Source organism: Ascaphus truei, chromosome 4 (assembly GCF_040206685.1).
Source record: "Ascaphus truei isolate aAscTru1 chromosome 4, aAscTru1.hap1, whole genome shotgun sequence".
NCBI lineage: Eukaryota > Metazoa > Chordata > Amphibia > Anura > Ascaphidae > Ascaphus > Ascaphus truei.
Genome location: NC_134486.1, coordinates 340,371,436 through 340,398,299, shown reverse-complemented (window position 1 = coordinate 340,398,299; position 26,864 = coordinate 340,371,436). Strand labels below are relative to the sequence as shown.

General features: G+C 43.3%; 1 protein-coding gene across 1 annotated transcript in view; it reads right to left on the bottom strand.

The window, feature by feature from the left end:
* HMGCLL1 (3-hydroxy-3-methylglutaryl-CoA lyase like 1) overlaps nt 1-25,655 on the bottom strand; it is a 214,200-nt gene extending 188,545 nt beyond the window's left edge. Inside the window, exons 1-2 of the mRNA XM_075594829.1 lie at nt 25,549-25,655; nt 13,655-13,810 (exon numbers count right to left, since the gene is read on the bottom strand). Coding sequence (XP_075450944.1) covers nt 13,655-13,750 — 96 coding nt within the window. The 5' untranslated portion in view covers nt 13,751-13,810; nt 25,549-25,655. The remainder of the gene's footprint in view (nt 1-13,654; nt 13,811-25,548) is intronic.
* Between the last annotated feature and the right edge of the window lie 1,209 nt (nt 25,656-26,864).

Here is a 26,864-nt window from a genome sequence, read left to right as displayed (position 1 = left end):
TCAAAAATCTCTTCAGCGTTTCCCTATAATCAGTATAGAGTGTTACCTCTGCTTTGTCCAAACCCCATAAACAATAAAGAAGAACTTAATTCTTTAGACTTAGGGGCCTATGCAGAGAGCAGCGCTATTTCGAAATTCGCCATTTTTTGGAGAAAATCGCGCAGAAAGCAGCAGAAAATGGCGAGTTCCGAAAAACGCGCCAATTTTTCTTTTCTATTTGTAAAACTCGCCTCGCGGCTGGCGAGAACCTCAATCTCGCCAGTTTTAAAAATATCCGTATACAGAGAGGCGCGAACGGCATCTAGCGGCTGTTTGCGCCAATAAAATGGCTCGATTGTCTCCTTTTTGCCTCGCCAGAAAAAAATGGCAAGAAGCTGCCGCTCGCGGCCATTGCAAAGGGAAAAAAAAGGTGCGAATTTGTTTTTACACGTTTCTGAAGCGCGCATCTCGCCAATTTAAACTCGCCACACGCATCCATGTTAAACATAGCAGAATTCGCACTTTTCTGCATATGGAGAATAAAACTCTCCAAAAAAGCTACTTTTTAATAAATTCGCCAATTTTAAAATTCGCTGCTCTCTGCATAGGCCCCTTAGTGTGATGTTTAGGTTCCTACTTGCAGTGATCACAACTTTGGAGGCATTCAGGATATTTGTCTTCCATTCAGGAGAGGTTCTTCAAAAGCCACGATTTCAGATGGTTGAAGGAGGCAATATCTTTGGCTTATTTTTCCAGTTTCTGGATGTTGCTAACGGTATTTAGTTATAGTCAAAAATGTTGCTGGAATTCAATACGTCACAGATTGTCCATTTCCTTTCAGCCATGAAATTACATGGATCAGACTCAAAAAAAGAGAGGTAGAAATCATATAAGGATTTCTAGAAGAACTGTATTGAGTTCACATCTAACACACCTTGTGAGGAATGGGGTACTGGTTTCAGGCCAAAACAGGAATAGTACCACAACCTTTGCTATTCTGGGCAGCAGTACTAGCAGTTTGAACTAAACCAGCTGCTTGGTAGCACTATCATCTCTTTCACAGTGTACTTTTGAGCCTCTCACTACTCTCACCTGTAGCACCCTCCCATTGCTTCCTTTAAAAGCAGACTCCTTCTACTTCCTGGTTGCCATTATCAGTTCAATGTTCCTTGTGCACTAAAGGATTTATAACTCCTGACGAAGCATCTGGCGAAACGCGTAGAGTTTGCAGTGAGGGAACAAGCTCTGAAGGACTGGCAGAATTCGGGCTAAGGTCTCTTCCATTGGGAACTTCCGCCCTCAGCCGTGACGCGACAGCGGAAGTGACGCGACGGCTGTGATATACGCGGAAGAGAATCCTGAACGCTGTGAAGCTGCCTATACCTGCACCACCATACAACGAGCTGCGGTTCTCTCCTCCACCTGATTTGTACATGGCGAATGTGAGTGTAATATACTCGTGTTAATTGTCTGATTAATACAATATTGGAATAGTATGCACTATTGTGGCTTTTCTTCTTATCCATACATATCCGTGCCTTGAGGGATTTCCCTGTTACCATTCAAAGGGCTCCAGTCAGAGAAAGAAGGATCTCTGACACGTGATATTTTCTGCGATCTATGTGAGGTCAATTCTATAGATTACATCTATCTGCACAGTGTTTACCATCTGCACTATATATGTTATTCTCTTTTTTGCATATTTTGCTACACCTGCCTGCGCTCCTCCTCATCTCCAAGAAACAATCTATCCCTTTAGGCATCTTACCACTAGCACTACCTCAAGGTGACTAGGACAGCTATAGCCCGGCTCCAGACTCCCAACTCCTCTCAGGCCCCTAGGCTCCGTCCCAACACAGCACAAAGTGGCAGCATACACTATCCTGTTTCCCAGTGTGCCTAGCAAAAGCCTGTCCTGTTGACAGGTATCTCAGCAGCGCCTCCAAATGTAACAGATTTTCTGGCCTAGCCTGACCCACCCAATCTCACATTGGCCCCTGTGGTCTAACCAGCCCCCATAACATGGTAGTGTCTGGTGGTGCACCTGTTGGCAACAGGACTCCTGAGTCTCCCGCATGATGTCGTGTGGGGATTGCCAACCCAGACAGGCAGCTGAGGTAGTGTGTGCGAGTCCTACCTATATCCAGTGCAGCGCCTCCACCTCATCAGGATCTCTGCATCCACAGGAAGATGTAACTGATGAGGAACTCCTCTGTGGTGCATCCTCCTGTGCAAGAACTTCACAACCACACAGCAAGGATTTGTTGAACTTGAGCATCTTTATTGTAGTTGCGGTATGGGCTAGCTGCCCCTCGCAGTGATGAACTCAGCCGCACATCTCGGCGTGTGATCCCTTCAAAGGTACACCCTCCCAATGGAGTGGGATCCCCTCTCCCCTCAGGGAGATCACCCCTGTGTCAGGTCCCTGGACACAGTATGGCGTTGATAGCTTGATGCTGATTGATATAGAATAGGGCCACTAGTTAAAGCACTAGCGCCCTCTTTCCCCAGGTCTCAACGCAGACCTGCTCCTTACACACTAACTTTGAGCAGTGCTGTGCCTTATATCTCTCAGGAGGCAGGCACATCTCTGATGTCACTAACGGTGGACTCAGAGTATGTGGCCACTCCCATCCACACATACTGCTGCGACACACTTTATTCGAGCAAATACCCAGTATGTACCTGGCAGATACCTGGAATGCGCCGCTCCTCACCTCTGACAAGCCCCGTTGCATTTGCCTTCCCAGCCATGGTTCATGCCTGGCTGACGGGCGGCTGATCTGTTAAATGATAATGATTAGGATTTAATAGGCTGCAATGCTTCGCGTGTCTACCAGATGGCATAAATTCATGAATTGTAATGCAGTATATATATATATATACTGTGCAGTATTGCAGCCAGCGGGAATAAAATGCTTCAATCCCTGCCTGGAAAATAACGCAATGCACTCGGGCAGAAAACAGTCACAAACCTCAATACACCCGAGTATACCCGAATTCGTGGAACTAGCCGAGCTCGAATAAAGTGTGTCGCCAGTGTAGGGCACCTCACCAGGGTGTGAGGGCAAACCTCCATGATTACTGCTGACATCCCTATAACTTACCAGGCTTACTGCCAGCAGAAAAGGAAACTGCAGTCCATTTTACAGCATGGCTACATCAGGAAAGACTGAAGGGCACCAACATGTGTAAATTGTAAGAAAGATGGGACAAGGGGATATCATTGAAAATGTCAAATACATCAAGGGATTTGAACAAGGTACAGTAGAGAAGCAAATTTTAGAGTTGGTGAAGTGCTAAAACAAGAAGTGATACTTTGAAATCGGTGGGTGGGAGGCTTAAGGAAGTGCTTTTCCCCCCTCTAAGGTTCCATACAAGGTTAAAAGTTGTAGAATGTGAAATGGTTTTTTGTTTGATCAATACTTGAACTACCTTTAAGCAATCTTTCAAATCTAATTTATGTGCACAACATTGTCAATCAGATATGGTTACTTATTCATTTTTAAATACCGTAGCGGCATACATTGTAAATGTTTTATTTATTTCATTTAGTATCCTGTAATTTTGAACAAAGCAATATAAAATCAAATAAATGAATAAATAATTGGATAAATACATAATTAACCTTTTAAACATCTCAGAGTGGTAAAATAGCTTCTCTCACAACACTGGTGTGTGCTGCTAGGCAAAGAGAAGAATTGTTTGCTTGGTACTGTATACAGCAAACATAAAACATACATCACTGCAACAGTATGAAATGGTAATTTCTATCTCCACCTGCTGCTGCTTTGCAGTTTGATTTTTATATTGCTTTACTTTGACCTTAACAATAGATATGCAAAGAAAAGATGTAAATTGTGTCACAGAAAATAAAGGGCAATTCATAACCATTTTTTTTTCTATATCAAATTTATTTTAAAAATGTGCCTATATTAAAAGACTTTCAATTTGAGGGTTTGCCATAAATGAAAGAAAATCAGCCATTCACCAAAAATACATTAGAAATCTCCAATCACAAGTGAAAACTACACTGCTTTTATATGTTAATTTATTTATGATAAATATTAGTATAGGCTAGGTCCCCAGTGGCTGCGGTTGCAACAGCGACAGGGTGCACGGTGCACACAAGGTACGGCCCTTTATGGGGCCGGTCCCAGTAGCTCCCTGTGCGCCCCAGCGCGATGCGCCACCACATTTAGCAAAGACAAGGATTTTGTCTTTGCCAGTGGCAACGAAGCGCTGGCCAAGTCACGGCAGCAGTTCAGCCAGTGAGGGCGAACCAGCCGCGTGACAACATGAATGCACCCCCGCCACGCCTCCCCATTGCGTGTGGACCTGGAGTCCACCAGGTCATGCTGCTGCCGGGAACAAGCAAGGCCAGGTACTCTGCCGCGCACACTGGGGCCGCAGCATTAAACAGAATTTGATAACACCTATAGTAGTGACTAGCAGTAACAATGTAAGTAAGGGATTGTGAAAAAGAGGGAAGATTGCTTGAGGCTGTTCTCAACCATTTCTCCTTCATATCGTAAACAACTTGGATGATGATATTATTATTATTATTATTATTATTATTAACGATTGGAGAACTGTGTTTGGGAAGCACAGAGGAGTCCTTCTATGCCGGCGGATGTCCGTGCATGTGACGATCGGGGAGCTGGCAGAGGTGATTGCGGGAGCAGTGAGTGGAGCCCTGGGAGAACGCTCATACCTCAACCGCACCAAAGGAAGGCTCGGGGCAACCTTTATTTGCTCTAAAAGCTTTATACTCACCTAAACTTGTGAGTGAAATGTATGAGGTTTTTAACTTATTTTTTTATTAGTAACAGGAATGAATGTAGGAACAGATTGATAGACTTTGCAGAATGTGAAAACTTCTACATCATGAATTAATTAAAGAATCATCCAAATAGAAAATGCCTATAGAATGGACTCAATTGAGTATATTGTAACTAACAAGAAACATGTGAATGATGACTGCACAGTCATTAACCGATTCTACACAAGGAGTGATCACTGATTCATTCGCTGCAGATTACATCTGAATGCGAACTTGCAAAAAATATAACTGATCAAAAAAGATGACAAAAATAATCAACATTTCTTTGTTTGGGTGCCAGTATTTTCCAAAATGGAAATGTCCATACAAATTATACATACAAATGCCACGTGTGTGCTGTATGATTTTCATAACCTCAAATACGAAAGAGAGTACATTTGTTTAACTAACCAGTTCCCTACATAAAAGTATTGCTACTACTATCTTTATAGAAATACAATTGAGCATATGATCCCTTTCCACAAGACCAATCTCCCCATACATGTATGTAGCTAAGCTTACCTGTGGTGTGGAGAGGGAGGCTGCAGGGCGGTTTGAGCGGCGGAGCTCCACGGCGAACTCGGAGGGCAGGGTGCTGCCATTTTAGGGATCGCACATGCGCAATGGAAGCCAAGGTGCGCATGCGCATAGTAGATGCGGCGGCCATCTTGGAAATGGCTCCGCAAACACAGCATTGTGAGACTACAAGTCCCAGAATCCTCTAGGTTTGAAAAGATATGTATTTGGCGCGAACAGAGACCACGCACTATTTGGACAGGGGATAGCAAGGAGACAGTAGGTATCCAGGAAGCTGTGCTTCCCTGGACTAGGCCAGGACTCACCCCCAAGGCCCCAGTTAGGCCCTGATCCCTACAAACAGCTGAGTGTTGTAGGGAATGCCCCAGATAGGGACGCTCCCCTTAGTCCTGTGGTAGATGTATTGCACCGGTGGCCGGACGGCAACGTGATGTCCTGTGGCCTAGTACCAGGCCCATGACTCCATAAATATTATGGGAGACACTCCTTCTGGAGCTCCAACATGAGGCAGATCAACACCTGTAAAGCGAGACGGGATTTTGCAGACCCCACATTGTGGGACCACGACTGCAGCTCTGCAATAGAGGATCTCCACAATTCCCTGGTCGTAGCCAGGAAGGTTCCCACCGTGCCCATCACAACACAAGGGAGGTAGCGCTACCTCACATTTGGGTGGGCCTGCTCGTGTGGACATCGGGTTACAGGTGCACAGGGCACCCTGAGTACTTTGGGGGACTCACCCTTGGTGTTGGGTATTGTGTGGGTATTGCATTGTGGCATTGTTATCATTACTGTTATTATATGTGCATGTGTCTCGTTATGCACCATCCAGACTCTTGCATTCTTCTCAAGGATGCCTTCTTTCTACCCCCTTTGTATCTAAAGCCCTCTCCCGCCTTAAACCTTTTTCATTGACTGCCCCTCACCTCTGGAATGCCCTTCCCCTCAGTACCAGACTAGCACCCTCTCTATCCACCTTTAAGACCCACCTTAAGACACACTTGCTTAAAGAAGCATATGAATAGCACTGTGGCTATTCTGAACACATGGCACATAAAGCTTGGCCCCCTGCAGATGGACTTACCAGAACTCCCTCCTACTGTCTCTGTACGTTCTCCCTACCTACCAATTAGACTGTAAGCTCCTCGGAGCAGGGACTCCTCTTCCTTAATGTCTAAAGCACTTATTCCCATGATCTGTTATTTATATTATCTGTTATTTATTGGATTACCACATGTATTACTGCTGTGACGCGCTATGTACATTAATGGCGCTATATAAATAATGACATACAATACAATGTGTCAGTAAACCTTAATTATATACATGTGTGTGTATCACTTATTACTGTTATTGGGTTATCCTGCCAGTGCTAGGATCCTTCATATGTGTAGGCGCTGTAACGAGAGGAGGAAGAGCTCACCCCAGGCTCCCAGCAGTGGAGGCTTAGGCCTCCTGTGAGCAAACAGGTGTTCAGCACGAGTAGTTCCCTTTGTCATAGGGAAAGGGGGCTACATGTAAGTATAACTTTTAGATATTTTTCAGTGTGAATGTTTATGTAACCACTGTTTTCTCTAGCCCTCTGACTGATACCTGTTGTTGATGTGGGGGCCTGAGTCATCTATTTCTGGGTGATATGCTACATGTGGCATTAGGTCAGACAACAAGAGACAACTACCATGACGTTTGTAATATAACCGGTTTAATAAAGCAAATATAGATACTCTACTGTAGGAACCTTGTGACCCTTAACACAGAATCACGACATTCATACTGTATTATAACACATCAACATAACATTCCCCATTAACACTGTGTGGGTATATCTCAGTGTCTTGAGGATGTGGCCACCCAAGCCTGGGTATCTAGGCCTATGTGATGGTGTCAGCATAACGTTGAAGCTTGTTAATGCAACCAAGGGTAGCAGGCCTGTACTTCACAAAAATACTTTTGGTACCACTTTTATCTATAATAGTTGAGGGACCCCTCTGACTGTGCTTGCTCTTGCGTTCAGCTTTCCAGTGATAATCTGATGGGCCTCCCTGCACGATCTGCTGTTCTCGCTCCAGTCAATGTCCACTTACTCTCAGCGGGACATAACCTGGCCACGAGACACACTCGATCAAGCCTAAAGTCGTTCCAGCTTGTGCAGATATCCCTCACACATGCCCTGCCAGACCCTCTTTAAAGCTTATTTCCCCTTAATCCAACCTCTTCCACAGCCTTGGTTATTGGCTAATCCTATATCCATCATAAGTCATATGCCATGGTACACTGGAGAAGAACCTGACAAGGGGCAGTGTGATTGTGTAACTTGCATCACACAGGGGATTACTTGCATCACACAGGGGATTACATCTATATAATAAAATATGACATGGCAAGAAACACTTGATTTGGGTGGAAAAGCTACAGTAGAAGTTGCATTTTATTCATTGGTACAGTACTTTCACCATTTGTTCTCTTTAATTGACGGGAGTGGCAGGAGATAGGCTTAGTAAGGAGAAGGAATTCCTTTAAAAAACTGTCAAAAGCATTGCAAAATTAGTATTAGCATTAGCACTGTCTTAGTCTGCCACAAAATAATTAAAAGTGCACCAACAAAGCTCTTAGTTAACAGTATCTGGTGTAGGTGAATAACAATATCGGCTGCTGGGCTATACAGAATATTATTGATTTCATTTATATTAATAAAGGTTGTGGTGTCTTCCAGCTCCTTTATAACATTGCTATGCATTGTAACATGTTCTTTTACAATGATGGTGAAATATTTTCCGACAAAACATGAACTACTACATTACACCAGATGAGTAATAAAGCACACTTTTTCCAAACCTTACTGTAGATGCAGATTTATAAATACTGTAACACTGTTTAGGCTCTAAAAAATATTACTTGGATGCTTATTGAAGCTAGTAAATAAAAAAAAATACTCTAACATGGAAAGCTTTAAATCTTGAAAATTATTACATTTTGGGCAGTAGCATCTAAAAATACTTGAGAGAACAAAAATAGTTATGCAACCCAATGTGGCCATTTATTTTCATCACAAATTAGATAATACTGGATGTCCTCCTGCATACATTCCAAAACAATTAGGGATGCACTCCATGCTGTGAGGAAGAATTCTTCACTGGGTGCTAAACACAGCAGAAGCTGGATCTGCACTTGTCCAGAACATCTGCATACTGTTTGTAGCAGGCATTAGTGCAGCCAGTGGCGTGGACCAGCAGGTGCAATAGCGTGCTAATCCCTCTCCCTTGTTTTGCACACAGATAATTAATTCACAATGGTGTCCTCTCGCTGTCATATAGTTTGTCCTGACTCAATGAAAATAAAAAATGATATACTATAAAAATTTAATGAAAAGCTGCTTAATCCTGACCTATAAATCCTGCACATTTTTTTTTTTTAAATAGAAACAGATTAGCAAAGTTAGTTAATGTACTGTACATGTAACACCCTTTCCCCTAACCCTTGAAAAACAGCGGTAATTACTGTACTGGTGCTACCTGTTAGGCTTACAGAAGGCCTGGGCCTCCGTCATAGGGAGCCTGGGGTGACTGTGTGTTCTGTACAGTATATGTCTATATGGTGCAATGACTCCTCATAGGAACTCGTATACCTCAATAACACAATCACAACCGGGATATAATATAACTCCTTTACTGTGGTCCCACAGAAAGCCTCAAATAATAATTACAACACAATGCACGAATACAACAAGAATAACAATAAAATAGTCCTGGGGTAGCTAGCCCCAATAGTACTTAGGGTGCTCGGTCACCTGTTACTCAGTGTCCAGCAAGCAAACCTTCCCAGTATGTGTGTGAGGGAATCGCTACTCTCTCCCATGCATTGGTGCACAATACTTTCCTTGCTTAAGGTCCAACTAGGCCACACTTCCCAGCAAGGGCAACAATAGCAGCAGGATACCCCGCTGTGGGGTCTCCAACAAAAAAGCCCCTCACACCTTAATGTCCGGATGGTGGCTGGTATACAGGCCACTGGTGGAAGCCTCCCTCTTTGATCTGGTCTGCTCTGCTTTGTTCTCTAGCTCCGGGAGCTACCTATGCATAGGGCCAGCCCTGCATATGTTCTAATGTGAGGGCAAACTACCTGGGGCCTAGGGGCAGGCTTTGGGCCTAGTCCTGGAGCTTGACAGGCTCCTTCCTCATCCTTGGCTTCAGATACTCTGCCAAGGTCACCCCTGTACCTCGTAGGAAATCCTGTCAGTCTTTGCCCATTCCGGCCGCGCCAACCCCAAGATGGCCGCCACACATATGCATTACACAGTCTGAAGGGCCATGCCTACCATAATATGGCCGATGCAATTCTGCTGCTTCTCCTTACTACGGTTCTGTTCTCTCCCCCAGGAGGTAAGAAGGGGGATCCCTGCTACAAACTCATAAAGGTTTTAGCCCAAGCCATGTCCAATCACACACTAGGAAGTTTTCCTATTTCTGAGGGAAAAGGAAGTGGACAAGTAAAGCAGATACAATCTATTAACTAGTTTAATGCAGTAATCGGTGCAGAAACATTAATCGGTGCATTGCTGTAAAGACATACCCTAATAGTATATGTAGTTATCAACTGTCCCCCCTTTATTTCCCAGAAAAAAATATTTTTTTCTGTTTTCACCCGTTATTTTTATTTTATTGTCATTACACAGTATGTTACTGAAGCAACTTCTGTTTATTATAAGTTCCAATAGTTAAACTGCATATTGTTTAACCTTTTCTCTGCCAAGGGTAGTTGGGACTAGGAATGGGCAAACTTTTCATCAAAGTTTGAATCTGCTGCAAAAATGGTTCTTTGCAGGTTTTATTATTCCCCTATGTATCTGGGTTAGAAAAAACCTGCAGTTCATGTTTTTAATAATAATTTCTGCTCTGCAATATACAGTATTTGGAAGTCGAACAAAACAAAATGTAGATTTTAACTGCACGCCAATAGAAGGTTAAAAATGGAAATTAAATGGGCAATATGATAACTATAAATAGGGATGCCACTTCCGTTCTAACCCATTTGTGCTGTTAGGCTTGGGGTGGTTGCTGGCTGGTATCAGTACAGTATAATTAAAATCCTTTTGTATATATCTATTGGCTTATTATTAGTTGGAACTGAATGAACTCTGTTGTACAGTAGTGTACACTGTACAGTACAGTTTTAACCAGTTAATTCTCTTAAAAATCGCCTTTGCGATATTGGTGATATCTGCACATTGGTGTTACAGCTCTGAGGAGAGTCACTGTCTCCGACACCATGGACTTTTGCCGCTTCGACCGAGGCACTGAGCACAGTGAGTCTTGCTACATCTGTACACAAGTGTGCAAAGGAAGTAATGGTGATTTGGTTGATGGTGCTTCACCAGTAAGTGCTCTATTGTATAAGAACAATATATTCAGAGTATATTCCCAAATGTCCATAATAACTGTATAATAACAGAGATCACCCAAGGGAGATTAAGGGACCTAGTGGTGCCCACAGAGATTGGTCACCTGGTAAGTAATTACCTACCCATAGGGTTTAGATCAATAAAACTGCAGGCACTGAAAAGGTAAATACAGAGGGTCTGTTGCCTTTTAACTGACAGTGAAATCCAGACAGGGAAAAACTTTGCAGCGTGCAATCCTCAATGGTAGAGATCAGGATATGTGGAAGGAAAGGAGCACAGCTTCCGCATCTGTAGATCAAAAATAGATAGGGCAACTACAGATATAGTAAAATTGTGTTTATTGCACAATCAGCTTAGCAATGAAGGTGTAGGAAACACACCAACATGTTTTATCCAACAGGACTTTATCACTGTTATAATCATCAGCATCCCAGCCCCCCCCCCCCCCCCATACTGTTCCTTGTCACCCTTCCATGGCTTCAAACACCTTTTTACCCCACCTTATCTACAGTACATCTCTGTTGTTTTTTTTCTCTTTCTGCTCTCTCTTACACTGTTTTAGCCATAGATTCCATTGTTAATCAGTATTTCCGACCTGAGGAAGAGAGGAGAACTCTCAAAAACTTGTCCTATGACATAAATTGTTAGTCCAAATAAAAAAGATATCACCTAATACTGAACTCATTTATTCTGAACTATCACAACTGGACTGACACAGCTATTTCCGTTTTAGATACATAGATAGATGCAGCTACCAGTATTAGATCACTTGCCTTGGAAAATCTGGGCAATCTCAAAGTAAATGCCTCAATATTTCTGTGAGATTCCTAATGGCCCATCGGATTAACACAGCAGGTGGTCCCTGCAGTACCATTCAAACTAAATGGGACTGCAGGGACCCCTGCTGTGTTAATCCGATGGATCATTAAGAATCTCACAGAAATGTTGAGGAATGTTGAGGCATTTACTACTTACCTGCGTGCTGGCCCTTGATGACGGGTTGCAACCGGTATCGTATGGTCTGTTATTGCTTTATGGGATAAGCACCAAAACTTATTTACTTGCAAATGGTGTGCATTTTATAGCAGCCTTCACGTTTTACATTGTATGTTGATGGTTACATGAAAGGTTGCATGATGTGTGTAAATTACTTTATATAATACATTTTAATAGGAGAATTTTACATATGACAGATGTTTGGTTGTTCAAAACATTTTAACATAGTAATCATCCTTCCATAAATATGTAGCCATGTGTAAAATTGGTGTACATATCTCCTTCATACTGGTAGTAATCCTGGTAAGTATGCAGGTTTGCCAGTAACAATCATGGAGGTTTGCCCTCACACCCTGGTGAGGTGTCATATGTATACAAAGGAAGTGACAACATGCTTTGTGTCCACTATTAGTGACACAGGGGTGAGTCATTTCTAGAGCCTATATAAGACACAGCACTGCCTAAAGTTAGTGTGTTAATCAAGTGTTCTGTCGGTGTTCTGACTCTGTTCAGGAGAGTCATGTGGAGGTCTGCAACAGTGTTGCAGTGTCTGATGCAATTGCTGTGAGTCTGTGCAGCTCAAAGCAGAGAGACAAGCTGGTGAATCTCCCTTAGGGGAGAGGTGGAAAAAACTCCATTAGGAGAAGGAGGAACCTTCCAGATGGAGTGCATCAAAGGAATGAGCGGCTGAGTACGATCGCTGTGAGGGGCAGGCTGCTAAAGGTGTCAATAACGATGCCCAGATTCACCAAAACCCTCATGTGTGAGTGTGGAGTTACTCAGCAGAGGAAGACACCAAAAAGGAGTTCCTCATCAGATACATCCCCCTGCGGACGCAGAGATCCTGATGAGGTGGAGACGCTGCATCAGATGTGAGTAGGACACAATCCCCACTACCTCAGATGCCTGTCTTGCTGATATCCCCATACCATCCAAGCAGGAGACTCAGGAGTCCTGTATGCCAGCAGGTGCACCACAACATACATGCATGTAGTGGTGGACAAGTTAGATCCCATGGGCCAATATGAGATTGGGTGGGTCCAGAAAAACCATTACAAATATATAAATATAAATCTTATAAAAGCACAATTTCCCTCAACACTTTGTACTGTTTTTATTCAAACTGAATGAGACTGCCAGGGACCCCCGCTGTGTTAAGCTGATGGGCCATTAGTCTGTTTGCAGAAATGTCACAGAAATGTTGCAGCATTACTCGGAGATTGCCCCAGATTTTCAAAGGCAAGTGTTCGGATACTCGTTGCTGCATCTGTATATCATGATACTTGCAGGTCTGTGAAAGTACTGATTAGCTGAATATATTTAGATATCAAATAAATGTAATTGTCGCTCTAAATGGTGTTTCTGTGTTTGCCCTCCTGGGGTCACCCAGATATATCGTGAACAGGAGACACTATTACACTCCTAACAAACCTTTTAGATGAAAGAAGGAATGTAGTTTCAAAAGTGACTTTCAAGACATCAATTCCGATGTTTTTAGCTGTATTGCTTGGCACAAATTACAACAAGGGTCTCTTTCGTAGTTGAAGCACGTCTGTGCTGTAGATTTAAAATGGAACATGAAATGTACCCAGTTATCTTTGGAGACTGTGTCCACTGTGACCCTCCTTAGGACCACCCCAGATAGAGTTTCAGATGGGACAACAGGCAGACTAAAGGAGACTGGAAATCTGTGAAATTACTCTAATAAGTATTACAAGCTGCAGTTCTACTTAAGACAGCAGTTAACAGAAAATTCACATCACTTAAATTGTAAGTTAAGAAAACAAATAAAGTATATGATTACAACAGAAAGGTAAGGCTATTGAATAAACATTAAGTGGAAACTGCAATTCTAGACAACTGTTGAGCATGAATACATATTAAAAGAAATTAAAAAGGTAAGATGCAGGATTGTATTTTACCTGTTCAGGAGAAGTAACATCCCCAACCCAAAGCTGATCCTTAAGGAGATGCTGGTAGCTTAGGCAATGCTTTACTGCAGTTGGAACATTACCCATTAGGAACAAAGGGTAGATACGTCTGCTGTCACTTCTTTGTTTCTCTCAATGAATAAATCACTTAAAATAAGCATAAAAAGTAAAGTTGTTAAAATACAGGAATATAAAGTCCCCTTGCTTGATAATTTTGGATCATGGTGACAAACTCTTCATTAGGACATTACATACAACTAGTCTATATACATGACCTTAGAGACTGCAAGGGAGCTCACCCTCTAAGCCAAGTAACTAAGCACCCCACACAAATAACACACAAATAACAACAAGACAATGTCTGGAGGTACAAGGCCACAGCTGTTTATATAAACATTAAATGTTTTGGTAAATGCTACCCCCTGAAAGAGTGCTGGCTCATTGGATTAAAGGTCAAAGGTTCTTGCACCGATGAACCGTGACACCCAAGCCGAGCCCACGTGACCCGGCCGTTTATGTGAGTGGGCTTCCGGAACTCATGTTTAAATGAGCCCTGCCCACTCGCCACTCCCAGCCCCACTGGGCATTACCAAGCACGGAATCCCGTATGGCAAGGATAAGCACACTTATCTCCCAACTACTGCCACCTACGAGGCAATTTAATCCGCCTTAAACTAGTCCTGTACCGCCAGACCAACCAAGAACCTCTCAAGCTCATCTTGCATGGTATTGCTGCGAATATATATATATATATATATATATATATATATATATATATTTGTTTTACATTTTCTGTTGTGCCTAATTAAATCCTTAGCAGCACACTTCCAGAAGGCATCACTATCAGGGCATGATTAATGCATTTATCAAATACACCTGTAACTGCTTATTGAGCAGCTTGTGAGAGATTTTAGCTGCTCCCTTCAAGGTATATAATCTCCAAGTAACGTCCCTGAAAGATCATTTTTTATGTCACTTTCCACTTCACAAGAAGTGAGTGTCTTAAGACTTGCCTATATGTGAGTATCTTTACTGTATATACCATTTTTAACTGCACTAAGTTACAGAAGCATATGCTTTGTTTATTAATGAGCAAAAAATGAATGTACGGCGCACAGCCAAAGAGAGTGTGTCAAAATAGAATTTAAAAAATTATTTTATTATGCCCACTTTAAAAAACGGAGGTCAAGCAACCATCCTACACATTTCGTGTGGATGGGTATATTTCACATATTTCACTAGAATTTGTAGGCATTTAGCATAGGGACCTGCTATTGAGGCTTACCTTGACGATGGATAGCAGGCTTGTCATGATTTGATCAAAAGATGCAACCAAAAGTCTCCTTTGTCACACAAACTTAGGTTTCACTATGTATATTTTTCCCAGATATTGTTAGCCCAATGGGAAAAGCGCAGGGATTCACTTTCTGTTTTACCCAACACATGAAAACAAAAACGTTGCCTCTCTTACACCCCTCTTGTTGAACAAAGCTATTTATCTTTTTGTTTTACTTTCTGTATTTTTAGCATTTTTTTCTGTTTTGGTTTTTGTTTTCACATGAGCTATTGTTGTGTGTGTATATATAATGTCTAACAGTGTATGCTTTATTACTTTAATATAACAAGAGACAGGGGGTGCCCAATGCTGCATCCAATTGACAAAACATATAAAGTAAAATACTTCAATAATAATAATTGGTTATTTAGTTAACCCTTTGGCCAAAGGCGTCATAAGCCTGCATACCAACGTCAAGGTATAACCAAAATAATGCAGGTCCTACACTACACTGTGAAACCTTTCCTTTTACCTCTGTGAGAGGGGAAAAAAAACCATAATGGGTCTTGTTCCTGCAGCAAGTGAAATGACCTTCCAAGTTAAAAGGGTGAAGGAGGAGGAGTGAGCTCTGGGGGGAGGTGCCACAGCCTCCAAAGAGACATAGGTTAACACAGATACCCAGCAAGCTCAAACTCCCCCACCCACCACAAAGTGAATATATATTTATGTCAACCAGAGAGCTACTGAGCGTGGCAATTGTATATAACAAGAGACAGGGGGTGCCCAATGCTGCATCCAATTGACAAAACATATAAAGTAAAATACTTCAATAATAATAATTGGTTATTTAGTTAACCCTTTGGCCAAAGGCGTCATAAGCCTGCATACCAACGTCAAGGTATAACCAAAATAATGCAGGTCCTACACTACACTGTGAAACCTTTCCTTTTACCTCTGTGAGAGGGGAAAAAAAACCATAATGGGTCTTGTTCCTGCAGCAAGTGAAATGACCTTCCAAGTTAAAAGGGTGAAGGAGGAGGAGTGAGCTCTGGGGGGAGGTGCCACAGCCTCCAAAGAGACATAGGTTAACACAGATACCCAGCAAGCTCAAACTCCCCCACCCACCACAAAGTGAATATATATTTATGTCAACCAGAGAGCTACTGAGCGTGGCAATTGTATATAACAAGAGACAGGGGGTGCCCAATGCTGCATCCAATTGACAAAACATATAAAGTAAAATACTTCAATAATAATAATTGGTTATTTAGTTAACCCTTTGGCCAAAGGCGTCATAAGCCTGCATACCAACGTCAAGGTATAACCAAAATAATGCAGGTCCTACACTACACTGTGAAACCTTTCCTTTTACCTCTGTGAGAGGGGAAAAAAAACCATAATGGGTCTTGTTCCTGCAGCAAGTGAAATGACCTTCCAAGTTAAAAGGGTGAAGGAGGAGGAGTGAGCTCTGGGGGGAGGTGCCACAGCCTCCAAAGAGACATAGGTTAACACAGATACCCAGCAAGCTCAAACTCCCCCACCCACCACAAAGTGAATATATATTTATGTCAACCAGAGAGCTACTGAGCGTGGCAATTGTATATAACAAGAGACAGGGGGTGCCCAATGCTGCATCCAATTGACAAAACATATTAAGTAAAATACTTCAATAATAATAATTGGTTATTTAGTTAACCCTTTGGCCAAAGGCGTCATAAGCCTGCATACCAACGTCAAGGTATAACCAAAATAATGCAGGTCCTACACTACACTGTGAAACCTTTCCTTTTACCTCTGTGAGAGGGGAAAAAAAACCATAATGGTTCTTGTTCCTGCAGCAAGTGAAATGACCTTCCAAGTTAAAAGGGTGAAGGAGGAGGAGTGAGCTCTGGGGGGAGGTGCCACAGCCTCCAAATTTGTAGGCATTTAGCATAGGGACCTGCTATTGAGGCTTACCTTGACGATGGATAGCAGGCTTGTCATGATTTGATCAAAAGATGCAACCAAAAGTCTCCTTTGTCACACAAACTTAGGTTTCACTATGTATATTTTTCCCAGATATTGTTAGCCCAATGGGAAAAGCGCAGGGATTCACTTTCTGTTTTACCCAACACATGAAAACAAAAACGTTGCCTCTCTTACACCCCTCTTGTTGAACAAAGCTATTTATCTTTTTGTTTTACTTTCTGTATTTTTAGCATTTTTTTCTGTTTTGGTTTTTGTTTTCACATGAGCTATTGTTGTGTGTGTATATATAATGTCTAACAGTGTATGCTTTATTACTTTAATATAAACTTTTGCTAATTTTTTCAAAATTCTATTGGTATAGTCTTCTTTGTATACCCTTTTTTGGAGTATGGGGATCACACTATTATTGTTTGGATTAAAGCAAGACAGTGCACAACCCATAGGCAGGCTTAGGTCGACAAATATTGCCCATCCAACATGCAACCCAACAGATGGAAGCACATTGGGTGTACCAGTAACAATCAAAAAGCGGACCTGATGTCTGCATTTGCCAGTAAAGCCCCTTGACTCATCCTGCTGATCAATGCCACCGCCTGGTCAAAATTTGCATAGTTGACTAAACATACAGTAGGTCTTAGTCAATTCTGCGTTGACGAATTAGCCCTCAAGGTAGGGCAAGTGCTGAATTAGTTTGAAATACCACGCCTCATTCTTGGGAACATCCCCTAATGGGGAAATCCTCAAGCCAGGCAGAGGGAGTGCGGGAAATGGACCCATCATCCTCCTGAGTTCAACTTCCTTCTGTACCTTCTCCCAGGCTATGTTCCCCTCCTCCCTCACTGATCACAGATCACGGCCCTGTCTTTTCTACACTCACTGTAGAAGCCGCCCTTCTGACGAGCCTGCTGCCCTACTCTCTACACCCCACGCCCACTCTTCCAGAATCAAGTGGATACCAAATAGGGCCCCAGCAGGAAGAACAGATATGCCAAAATCGGCAGTCCTCAAATCTATACTGGCTATCATTGAAGGCCCAGCAAGCTCCTCTCTTGCTATCGCCTGGCATGCTGATGCTGGTCCCGCCGCTGGCTCCCCCACAAAAGGATGCTGGCTTCTCTGTCCGGATCAACTCGATCCAGAGATCCATGTCCTTTGTGTCCCATGACATGTTTCCATACCACCATTTGTTTATGTACTGTTCATCGTAGATCCACATGCCCATGCTGCTGTGATTCTGATAAGCTAAACCAAACATATTTTGGTACTTAAATAGGGCTCAGCATAAATGGGGTGACATTTCCCCGATCACACTGGCCAAGATCGAAAAGGCCTGTGACCAATTTTAAAAACTGCATGGAAAGAGGCATCTCTCTACATTCTCCTTTTTGGCTTCCCTTTTCTTGGAGGATCACGCCAGCACTTCCCTATAGCCTGGCAGCAAAGGATGTCACTCAACATACACCCCGTCCAAATTTTATCCTTTAACTCGGCTAACAAATGCATCCCCAGAGGGCTGGCATGGCACATGTATGTCTCCTTGTAAGACAGACCCACCACCTTGCTTGCATCTTTTTGCTGTTCCAGCTGTTGTGACCGCCGCCACCACTCCAAACCACTGCTGTTAGTACCGCCATCACTCCTGAGGGAGCTGGGCTGGCCACCACTACCTGCCTAACCTCCTGAAGACAGGAGCCTAGCTGGCAGCCACTGACTAGGTGCCCCTGCACCCCATGCTTCCCCCACCCCTAGTGATGAACTCAGCTAGGGCGTATTGAGAACTGCTGCCTCCAACAACAGGGATCCCCACTTGTGCCTCAAGGGCTTGGGGTAAACCCCTCAAATTGAGGCCAGACCCAAAGCCCCTGCCACGTTAACCTCTGCCAGCCTCACCCCTTGTGGGGCCTGTGCAGACCTCCAGGGCCCACCACTCCAAGCGCCCCCTGAAGCTGTGATGCCACATTCTGCTCCACTTGACCCTCCGATTGACCGCCCCCCTAAAAGGTCATGAGTCAGCCATACCCCCACTGTGGGCAGATGCACCCCAGGCCCATATCACCCTCTTGAGGACCAGCCACAGCTCCAGCAGAAAGGGGGACCTTCGAGGAGTTTGGGGAGACACAGGGGGAAAAGCTCTCTTACCCCCATCCATTCTCTGTCCATGTGGAGACCCATCTGTCATCTCATGCAACTTGCCTGCATCCTCCACACAGCTCTCTTTCCATCTGCCGGAAACCAATGTGATTCGCACCTCAGGCGGCATCACGAGGACCACCATGCCTCTCCCCCTCCAACTCTTTTGACAGGTGTGGAGGATGTTGCACCAGCCTGCTCAACATCGCACTGTCCTCCTCATTCCCCTATCACTTGTACCCACCTGTACAGGCGGCTGCCACATGTGGCTGGGCCCCACTACCTCCTCTGCCACCTCAGGCGAACCGCCGGTGACGCAACAGCCTGCTGCAGTCTCTTCCTCCGGAACTGCTACTCCCTGCAGCCCTGATAGTTGGCCCTGAAGCCACCCTTCCTTGTGGCTCAGTGCTTTTGGCCTGGAGCTGATTAAACAGCTTTGAGATATCAAAATTGTTCAATTTCTGACAGGGTGTGGACTGACCGCACCCTGCCAGCTGACATAACTAAACTCCCTTGTCCCTCCCCCCCTGACCGCATCACCCTCTTCACACAAAGGTGAGGGTGTAGGGAGAGGCCAGGGAGAATTCTGCAAGAGGTAAGAAGGGAGCCTGGCCCCCTCGGTCATGGTGCCCTTTGTTTGCGGGCCAAAATCAGTTGTAACTATGTAATCCTTTAAAGCTGAAAAAGCCATTATTCCTGCATTCTTAACGATGTTTGTTTTGTTTCTATTTTGTTAGCCAACATATCATGTGGAAGATAATATGATCAGTTAAACACCCATAGATATACTAAGAAGGCTTGTCACCAAAAATAAATTGCACTATTACTCCCAAAAGAACATGTATAAAATATTAAGAACATAGAGAAAATAAGCATTCCATCACTTACTTGTGAGTTAAATTTAACAGCAAACATAGAAATGAGCACGCAAATTAGTTACGAAAGCACAATTATTTATTCACATGCTATTCACTAAAGTCTGATGCCTGAAGATATAAGGCTACCACCAAAAATAGTGCACATTTTTTATCATCTACCCTAAGCTACTGTAGTGCTAGCCCTAACATTAAAAAGTCGGCTCCTGAGGACCCAAACTGCTGCAGGCGTCTGCCCCACTTGTCTACACATGCTTGTTATTCCAGTCCTGCTGTAAGTAGGGTTTGTGGTTTTAACCCCTTGATGACCCTCTGCAACAGGCTCTGTTTTTTTTTATTAAATAGTTATTTTTCTTTCAGCTTGATTGTTTTATGTTTATCTTCTGTTAAGTGTTTCATGTTGTTTGTCCCATTTTAACATTACGTATTACACTATTATTTTTCTTTGTTTCTGTCCCTATGTCACGGACTCCGGATTGGAGATTTTACAGTGATTGGAGCATTAGGATATCTTCCCTTCCATCTGTTTGGACTCTATTAGGGACTTTGGACTCTTTTTGGGCGCTGGTCTGTATATGTTCGTTAGCCCTAACATGCCTATGTTTATAATGGCCACTATATACATATAGGCAAGATAAGACTAGTCAACCTAGAATAGGTGATAAAAAGACATAATATCATCAATGCAATGCAAAAATTAACTTATTAAATCCACAGTAGCCTAACTGACCAGCTAGTCATGCTCAACCCATAACTAGCTGGCCACTTGAACTACTAAAGAATTAATATTTGTATGTAACATGGTTAGTCCACCCTGTCTCTCTTTCCCCCCTGTCACATACGTCTTTAGCAGTCTAGGCTGTGACAGGCTATTCTGTGGGTAATTTACCCCCCTCATGCTCCTCTATGGGTACAGGGTACAGACCAGGATACAGACGTTGAGCCCTCCCCTTCTGGTTCCTCAGAGGGGCAGTGTCAAATGTAGTTAGTTCTCCCCCACCCTTCCAACAGAGTGGAGGTATGGGGCCTGTCTCTTCTCCCTATGGGGGAGAGAGGCCAGTAAGGCCCTCATGGCTGGCTGGCTCAGCAATATCTAAGGCTCCACACTAGGAGAGCCAGCACCATCCAGAGGCCTGGGATCCTCTGATGACCCGCTGTAATACCATCTGCTGCAATGACAGCAATAAAACCCTTGTTCCTATTTTACACCTGTCTGGATTAAGTCTTTGAGCATTGTGTATGAGAGTGCTTCAGATGGAACTGCTTCTAAGATCCTTGGAGCCTAATTAAGCTGGAGGCACTGAACACAGAGTACAGAACATCAGATGGCACCAAAAGTCTGTGCTGGTCTCCATATCACCGCAAACAACTCAGCTCTCCTGAATCCTCTCAGGTATGCAGCACCACAAAACCTGTACCCGCAACACGTATCTCCTAGAGGATGGGGGTACATGTGCTACAATTGGAGGCGCTGCTGATATCAGGACAGGCTTTAAGGACTTTTGCAGCAATGCAGCAGCATTTTAAAGGGGCTTTAAACAGCAAGGGAAATGGTGCAGAGAGGGGCCAGGGCTCCTGATGCTACCCAAGGGAACCTTGGGCACCCATTACAATAAAAGAAGGACTTTTCTCCCTGAAGCCAGACCAGGGATGGTGCAACCTTCAAGCAGAGCTAACCTGTGAAAGGCTGGGGCTGGGGAATTGCAAGAAGCATGACTCTTGGTACTCATTTACCCAACTAGCACAACGTACTGTGCTGCGGGGAATAAAACCAGGATCAGCTATCTCTGGAAGTTTGACCCCCACATTTCTATGCAATATAGAGGTGACCCCTGAGGGCATGATACAGGGGAGCGCTGTAACTCTATCTAAATCCTTCTTTAAAATGTTGGAATTCGGGGACAGGATAATGCAAGAAGCAGGACCTAGGGTACCCCTGTCTCCAACTAACACTACGTACTGTGCTATGGGGGAAGCACACCAGGATCAGTTATCTCTGGGAGTGTGACCCCCAAATGTTCTACTCAACATAAAGGTGAACCCCTCAATGGGAAGTTTCCAGGGAGAGCTGTAACTCTATTAACCTCCGTCCTATGCAAAATGTTGGAATTTGGGGCCAGGGAACTTGCTATCAAAGTTGAAGAACCCTGGGTATCCATTACTTAAAATAGCACGACACACTGTGCTGTGAGGGAGTCGCCCCAGGATTAGTAATCTCTGGGAGCGTGACCTTCAAGCCTTCTCTCCAACTCAGGATCGTGTTTCTGGAGGGTTCAAGTTGGAAAATTATCCTTGAAGCGTGAACCCCATCTCTGCCTCAGAATCAGAGAAATGTGTGTTTGGGACTATGCTATGGACTTTAACATCAAAATCTATGGCATGGATTGTTCTAAAAGGGCGACCACCGCATGGTTGCCTTTTCCCCTGCTTCCAAAATGGCGCTCCCACCAAGATAAGAGGACCGCATGGGTTTGTGAAGAAAAGTTGCAAACTTTTGCAAAAGTTAGTTGCATCCATTCGGTGCCAAGCTCTGGCATTGCCCCACAAAGTAACTGGCTCAGCCGGAGTCAGATCTTCCTTTAACACAAATGCCCTGCTCCTAATTCCACCCAGGGGAGGAGCAAAAGAGTCCAATCAGACTGTTTCATGCTGGGAGCAGTCTGCAGTGCTGCTCCAAGTGTTTAATTTACTATTGAGCTGAGTAAGAGTGAGGAGCAATAAACAATCTCTTCAACTACACTACCTCAATGGCTTCTAACCAAGATTATGATGCCTTGGATGATATCTACTATGGACTACCTGGTGGATACCTAGTCGGGAGGGTGCATGATCAGACCTACCCAAAATGCATCTGCTCCCACTGTCGTATGCCCGGAGACGCTGTAGGCCTCACTGCGCAGTGCCAGCACTGTGGCACTTTTTATCTTCGGCCTGTCAGCCCTGTGCCTGAGGATCTGCTGGTATCTCATGCAAGAGCCCCCACACCAACTGGGATGGCTCTGCCAAGCTATACCACCGTTTACCCTGTTGTGGGCCTGTCTGCCCTGCATCTGCAGTTCCAGCCTGCTGTGGAGGTGCCAACGGTCCCAGGACTGGGATCCGTGTCTGCCAATGTTCCTGAGGCTGAGTGGACTGCCAAGGGGTGTCAGGTGTGAGCCCCCAGGCGACTGAGGAGCGGGCAAGCTCCATATGCCAGGTCGCCCGGGCGACTGACTTGCCCCGGCATCACGTTCTGGCGGAGGTGTGCCCACCTGGTGCTTGAAAATTACATCAGACGGGCTTGAGCCGGCCTGGTGGTCTCGCGAGACCAGCACGCCAAGATGATGTCACCAAGATGGCATCCGTGGAGTATAGTAGTCCTGTCACGGTACCCCAGTGCAAATATGTTACTTGGTTTCTCCACCCATGTGAGGGATTGGGATTTTGGGGGAGATAGTCTTACCTCCGGGTCCTAAACCTGCTAAGTTCTGCAATAGAAATTATAGGGACCAAAGGTTTCAATGGGCGGGTGCTTAGGAGTCTTGCTCAACATATAAGTAGTTTCCCATACTCCTATGTTAAAGAGTTAGTCTATCATCACTGTGGTCAGTGGGTAACCAAGCATAATATGTTATGTACAGTGGTGTGAAAAAGAAAGTACACCATCTTTGAATTCTATGGTTGTCATATCAGGACATAATAACAATCATCTGTTCCTTAGCAGGTCTTAAAATGAGTTAATACAACCTCAGATGAACAACAACACATGACATATAACAAAATGGAGAAGCCATGCGTGAAAAACTAATATAGCAAGTGGATATATTTTAATAATTACTTCATGTTTCTATGTGACTTTAATATAGACTTTTAAATGACTATAGGGCCAGGCCTCAGTGCTTAGGGAATTGATGGGCATTGTGGTTACTACACTATTGCTAATAGTGAAATTTAAATACACTACTTTGGGATTTCAATTCCTGCCTGAATAACTTGTGCTCTGTTGGGTAGACTAATGAAATTCACATACCTTTACCTCTACAGACATGGAGACCAAGGACCAGGTCCACAAAGTTCTGTGAAGTCATTTACTATGGTGTTAACCTAACAAAGCAGCAATACGGGTTAACTTGAAAAATGTACAGTATATATACTGTATATTTATTTTTTATTACATGTTTGAAGCAGGGGGTCTCCGGAGCTGAACCCCGAAGGGGGTGCCGATATCTCTGTGGAGTTTAAAGGTTCAGGTCACTCGGGCCAATAGGGAGCGGCACCGGAAGACATCACGGATTCCTATTGTCCCGCGGGACGTTTAAACGCCGCCATTAGATTAAGGATCACAGTTTTATGTGCCTGAGAGTTACTGGCACCACAACAGAGGTAAGTATCTCTGCCAGCAGGTTGTCACCGGAGCTGAAATTACTACTTTAACGTCATATTAGGACTAATGATATATGTTCAAATAATCTGCAACATAGCGCTAAAATATGTTTTCTTCTGTAAAGTGTTAACTATAACGACATGAGTGATAGACATGCAAATTACAGTATATGGAAATGAGGCAATCATCATAACATTGCATAGTCACAAAAGTCTGTTAATGTTAACATGGGGTCTAAAGTTATGTTATTCAAACTAAACCTAAACTAGGCGTTACTCCTATCCATGCACTGAAATAGGGCTTTTGCAGGGTTTGGACAGGTGTAATACCCAGTTTGGCAACATTTTAATAAAATAGCATTATTTAATGCCGTTATTTCCCTTTCCTCTCTTTCTTCATGTCATCAAAAGCCTTATTTCGGAGTCTGTAGAGAATGAACGCCAACACTGGCATAACGTCACTTCATTGGAAGATAACGCAACACTATGCTGCACATGGCGTAATACCTGTGCAAAAGAGATGTCGTTTGGATGTTGTTTTTTCACATAATTAATTTTGAGAATACCGTGTTAATTCAGGTAACATAACATCAGTTCCTGTTTTAGGTAACATTATGTTATGATTCTGGGTTTAACAGGAGTGGCCACAAGAAGCTGGTGTAGGCGTGAGGTATTCCAAATCCAGTATCATTCAACCAGTTCTCATAATAAGCATTAAAAAAGGATTTATGATAACCTGTTGATTTTTTACAACACACCATGTAGCTATGAGTGGCAGTGAGTGTAGCAAATAAGGGCACATTTTAATGGTATTACATGTATGAACTAGATCTGTAAAATACTTAAGCTAGTTAAAGCCTCTTTATAATCTATTAAGATATGAATTTAACATGTCAAATTGTCTATGTGTGTGCCAAACATTCCTGCATAAGCTTTGCAGTGCATGATGTCATTTTCTTTGTGTCTGCGTCAGCTTAAAGCTTTGCCTGATCTACAGTATTCAAAGCTTTCAGCATCTGCCTCCTCTGAATGCAAAATTAGTTTAATCCAATCATTACCAGAAAAAAATGAAGAAAATACAAATAATAGCCTTGTTAAAAAAACTAACCTCCCCTGTTGTTTTTCAGTAAATGTTGTTGTCAGTCTAGTTATGTCCTACAAATGTACTGATATTTATTATTTGAATCATCACTACCCTCCACAATCATATACATAAACAAATGTGCATTACACTTTCTCAAAACCATGCTTTCTTCTTACATATTTCTTCTTACCCATAGAAGCACAGAGATGAATGCGTTGTACTGTATTTCCCAAGGCTGACAGAGGCTGAGATTGGATGTATATATTACTGACAGTACTCTGATAACGGAGCAATCCAGGCATGCTCAGCTGAAGATGCTATCACATCTGGTCTTAAAAGGGCCAAGATAGATTTTCATTTAAAGGGGCAACACCATTGCTTAATGTTCATTGATTCTGAACATTCTGAATTGTTTGGCAGTTCTAAACATGCAAGTTGGAAGCAACAAACGTCCCATCCGACTTGCAATAAAATGTGAAATCACACTTGCATTTGTAAACAAATGTTAACAAATTAACAGTTTATCCCTTCCCCCTGTGCAGTATGCGTTTTATGACTTGAGGTGTTAAATGGTCCCTGAATGTTGTTGATGTAAGAGTGTGTGTGTATATCTGTATGTAATATAAATTGCTAAAGAGCACACAGTGTATACGGCACTTTACAAAAGGTGCGTGTGGAGTGAGAGTGTATATCAATGGTGTGGGAATATATAAGAAAGACAATGGGAAAAAGCAGGCACCAACAATTCAGGAACTGAATCACGCCGACGTTGTTCCTGAAAGTTTCAGGAAGTAAACGGCTGATGAATTACAGCACGCTTCTGGGGACTATAAAAACGGCTAGGTGAGTACCTTTAAGTCACCTTGAAAAAGAGCTTGCGCTCGAAACGCGTTGGTGGGGGGCTCTGTACCCTGTAATGCTGCTGTTATTTTTGCAAGAAACCATTAAATAATCACTTTTAATGGGCACACGCTCCCTTGGATATTCATTCACTTTTTCCCATTGTCTTTCTTGTCAGTATATTGAAAAAACTGAAGCACACTCCCCACTGTGGATGAAGTTTGAACAATCTGGATGATACATTCTACTCAGAGTGAGTTATTTATTTCACTTGGACATTCTCCATTCCGATACATTATATTGGGTCACTTTATTGTGAGGTCCCTTACTACAGTGCTTGTGGGGACCCTTGTCCACTAGTCGGTTTATTATGGAGTTGTGATTGTTCTGAATACTTTGGGATATATCCCTCATTCTTCTACTGGGGAGTACACATTACAGGATTCTTCAATCAAGTGTATTTTAAACTAATAAGCTTTTATTTAGAGCACCACACACCTGTCTTTTTTCTGTGGGAATATATAGACAGTTCTTTCAGTGAACATTTCTCTGACTCTGGCCACAAGATGAATGATCTGAAGGTGGCCATACTCAAAGGTAATCTTAGAACACCGAAAGAGAGACGGTTGCATGAATACAAATTTATGCAACTGTTCGGGACATTTA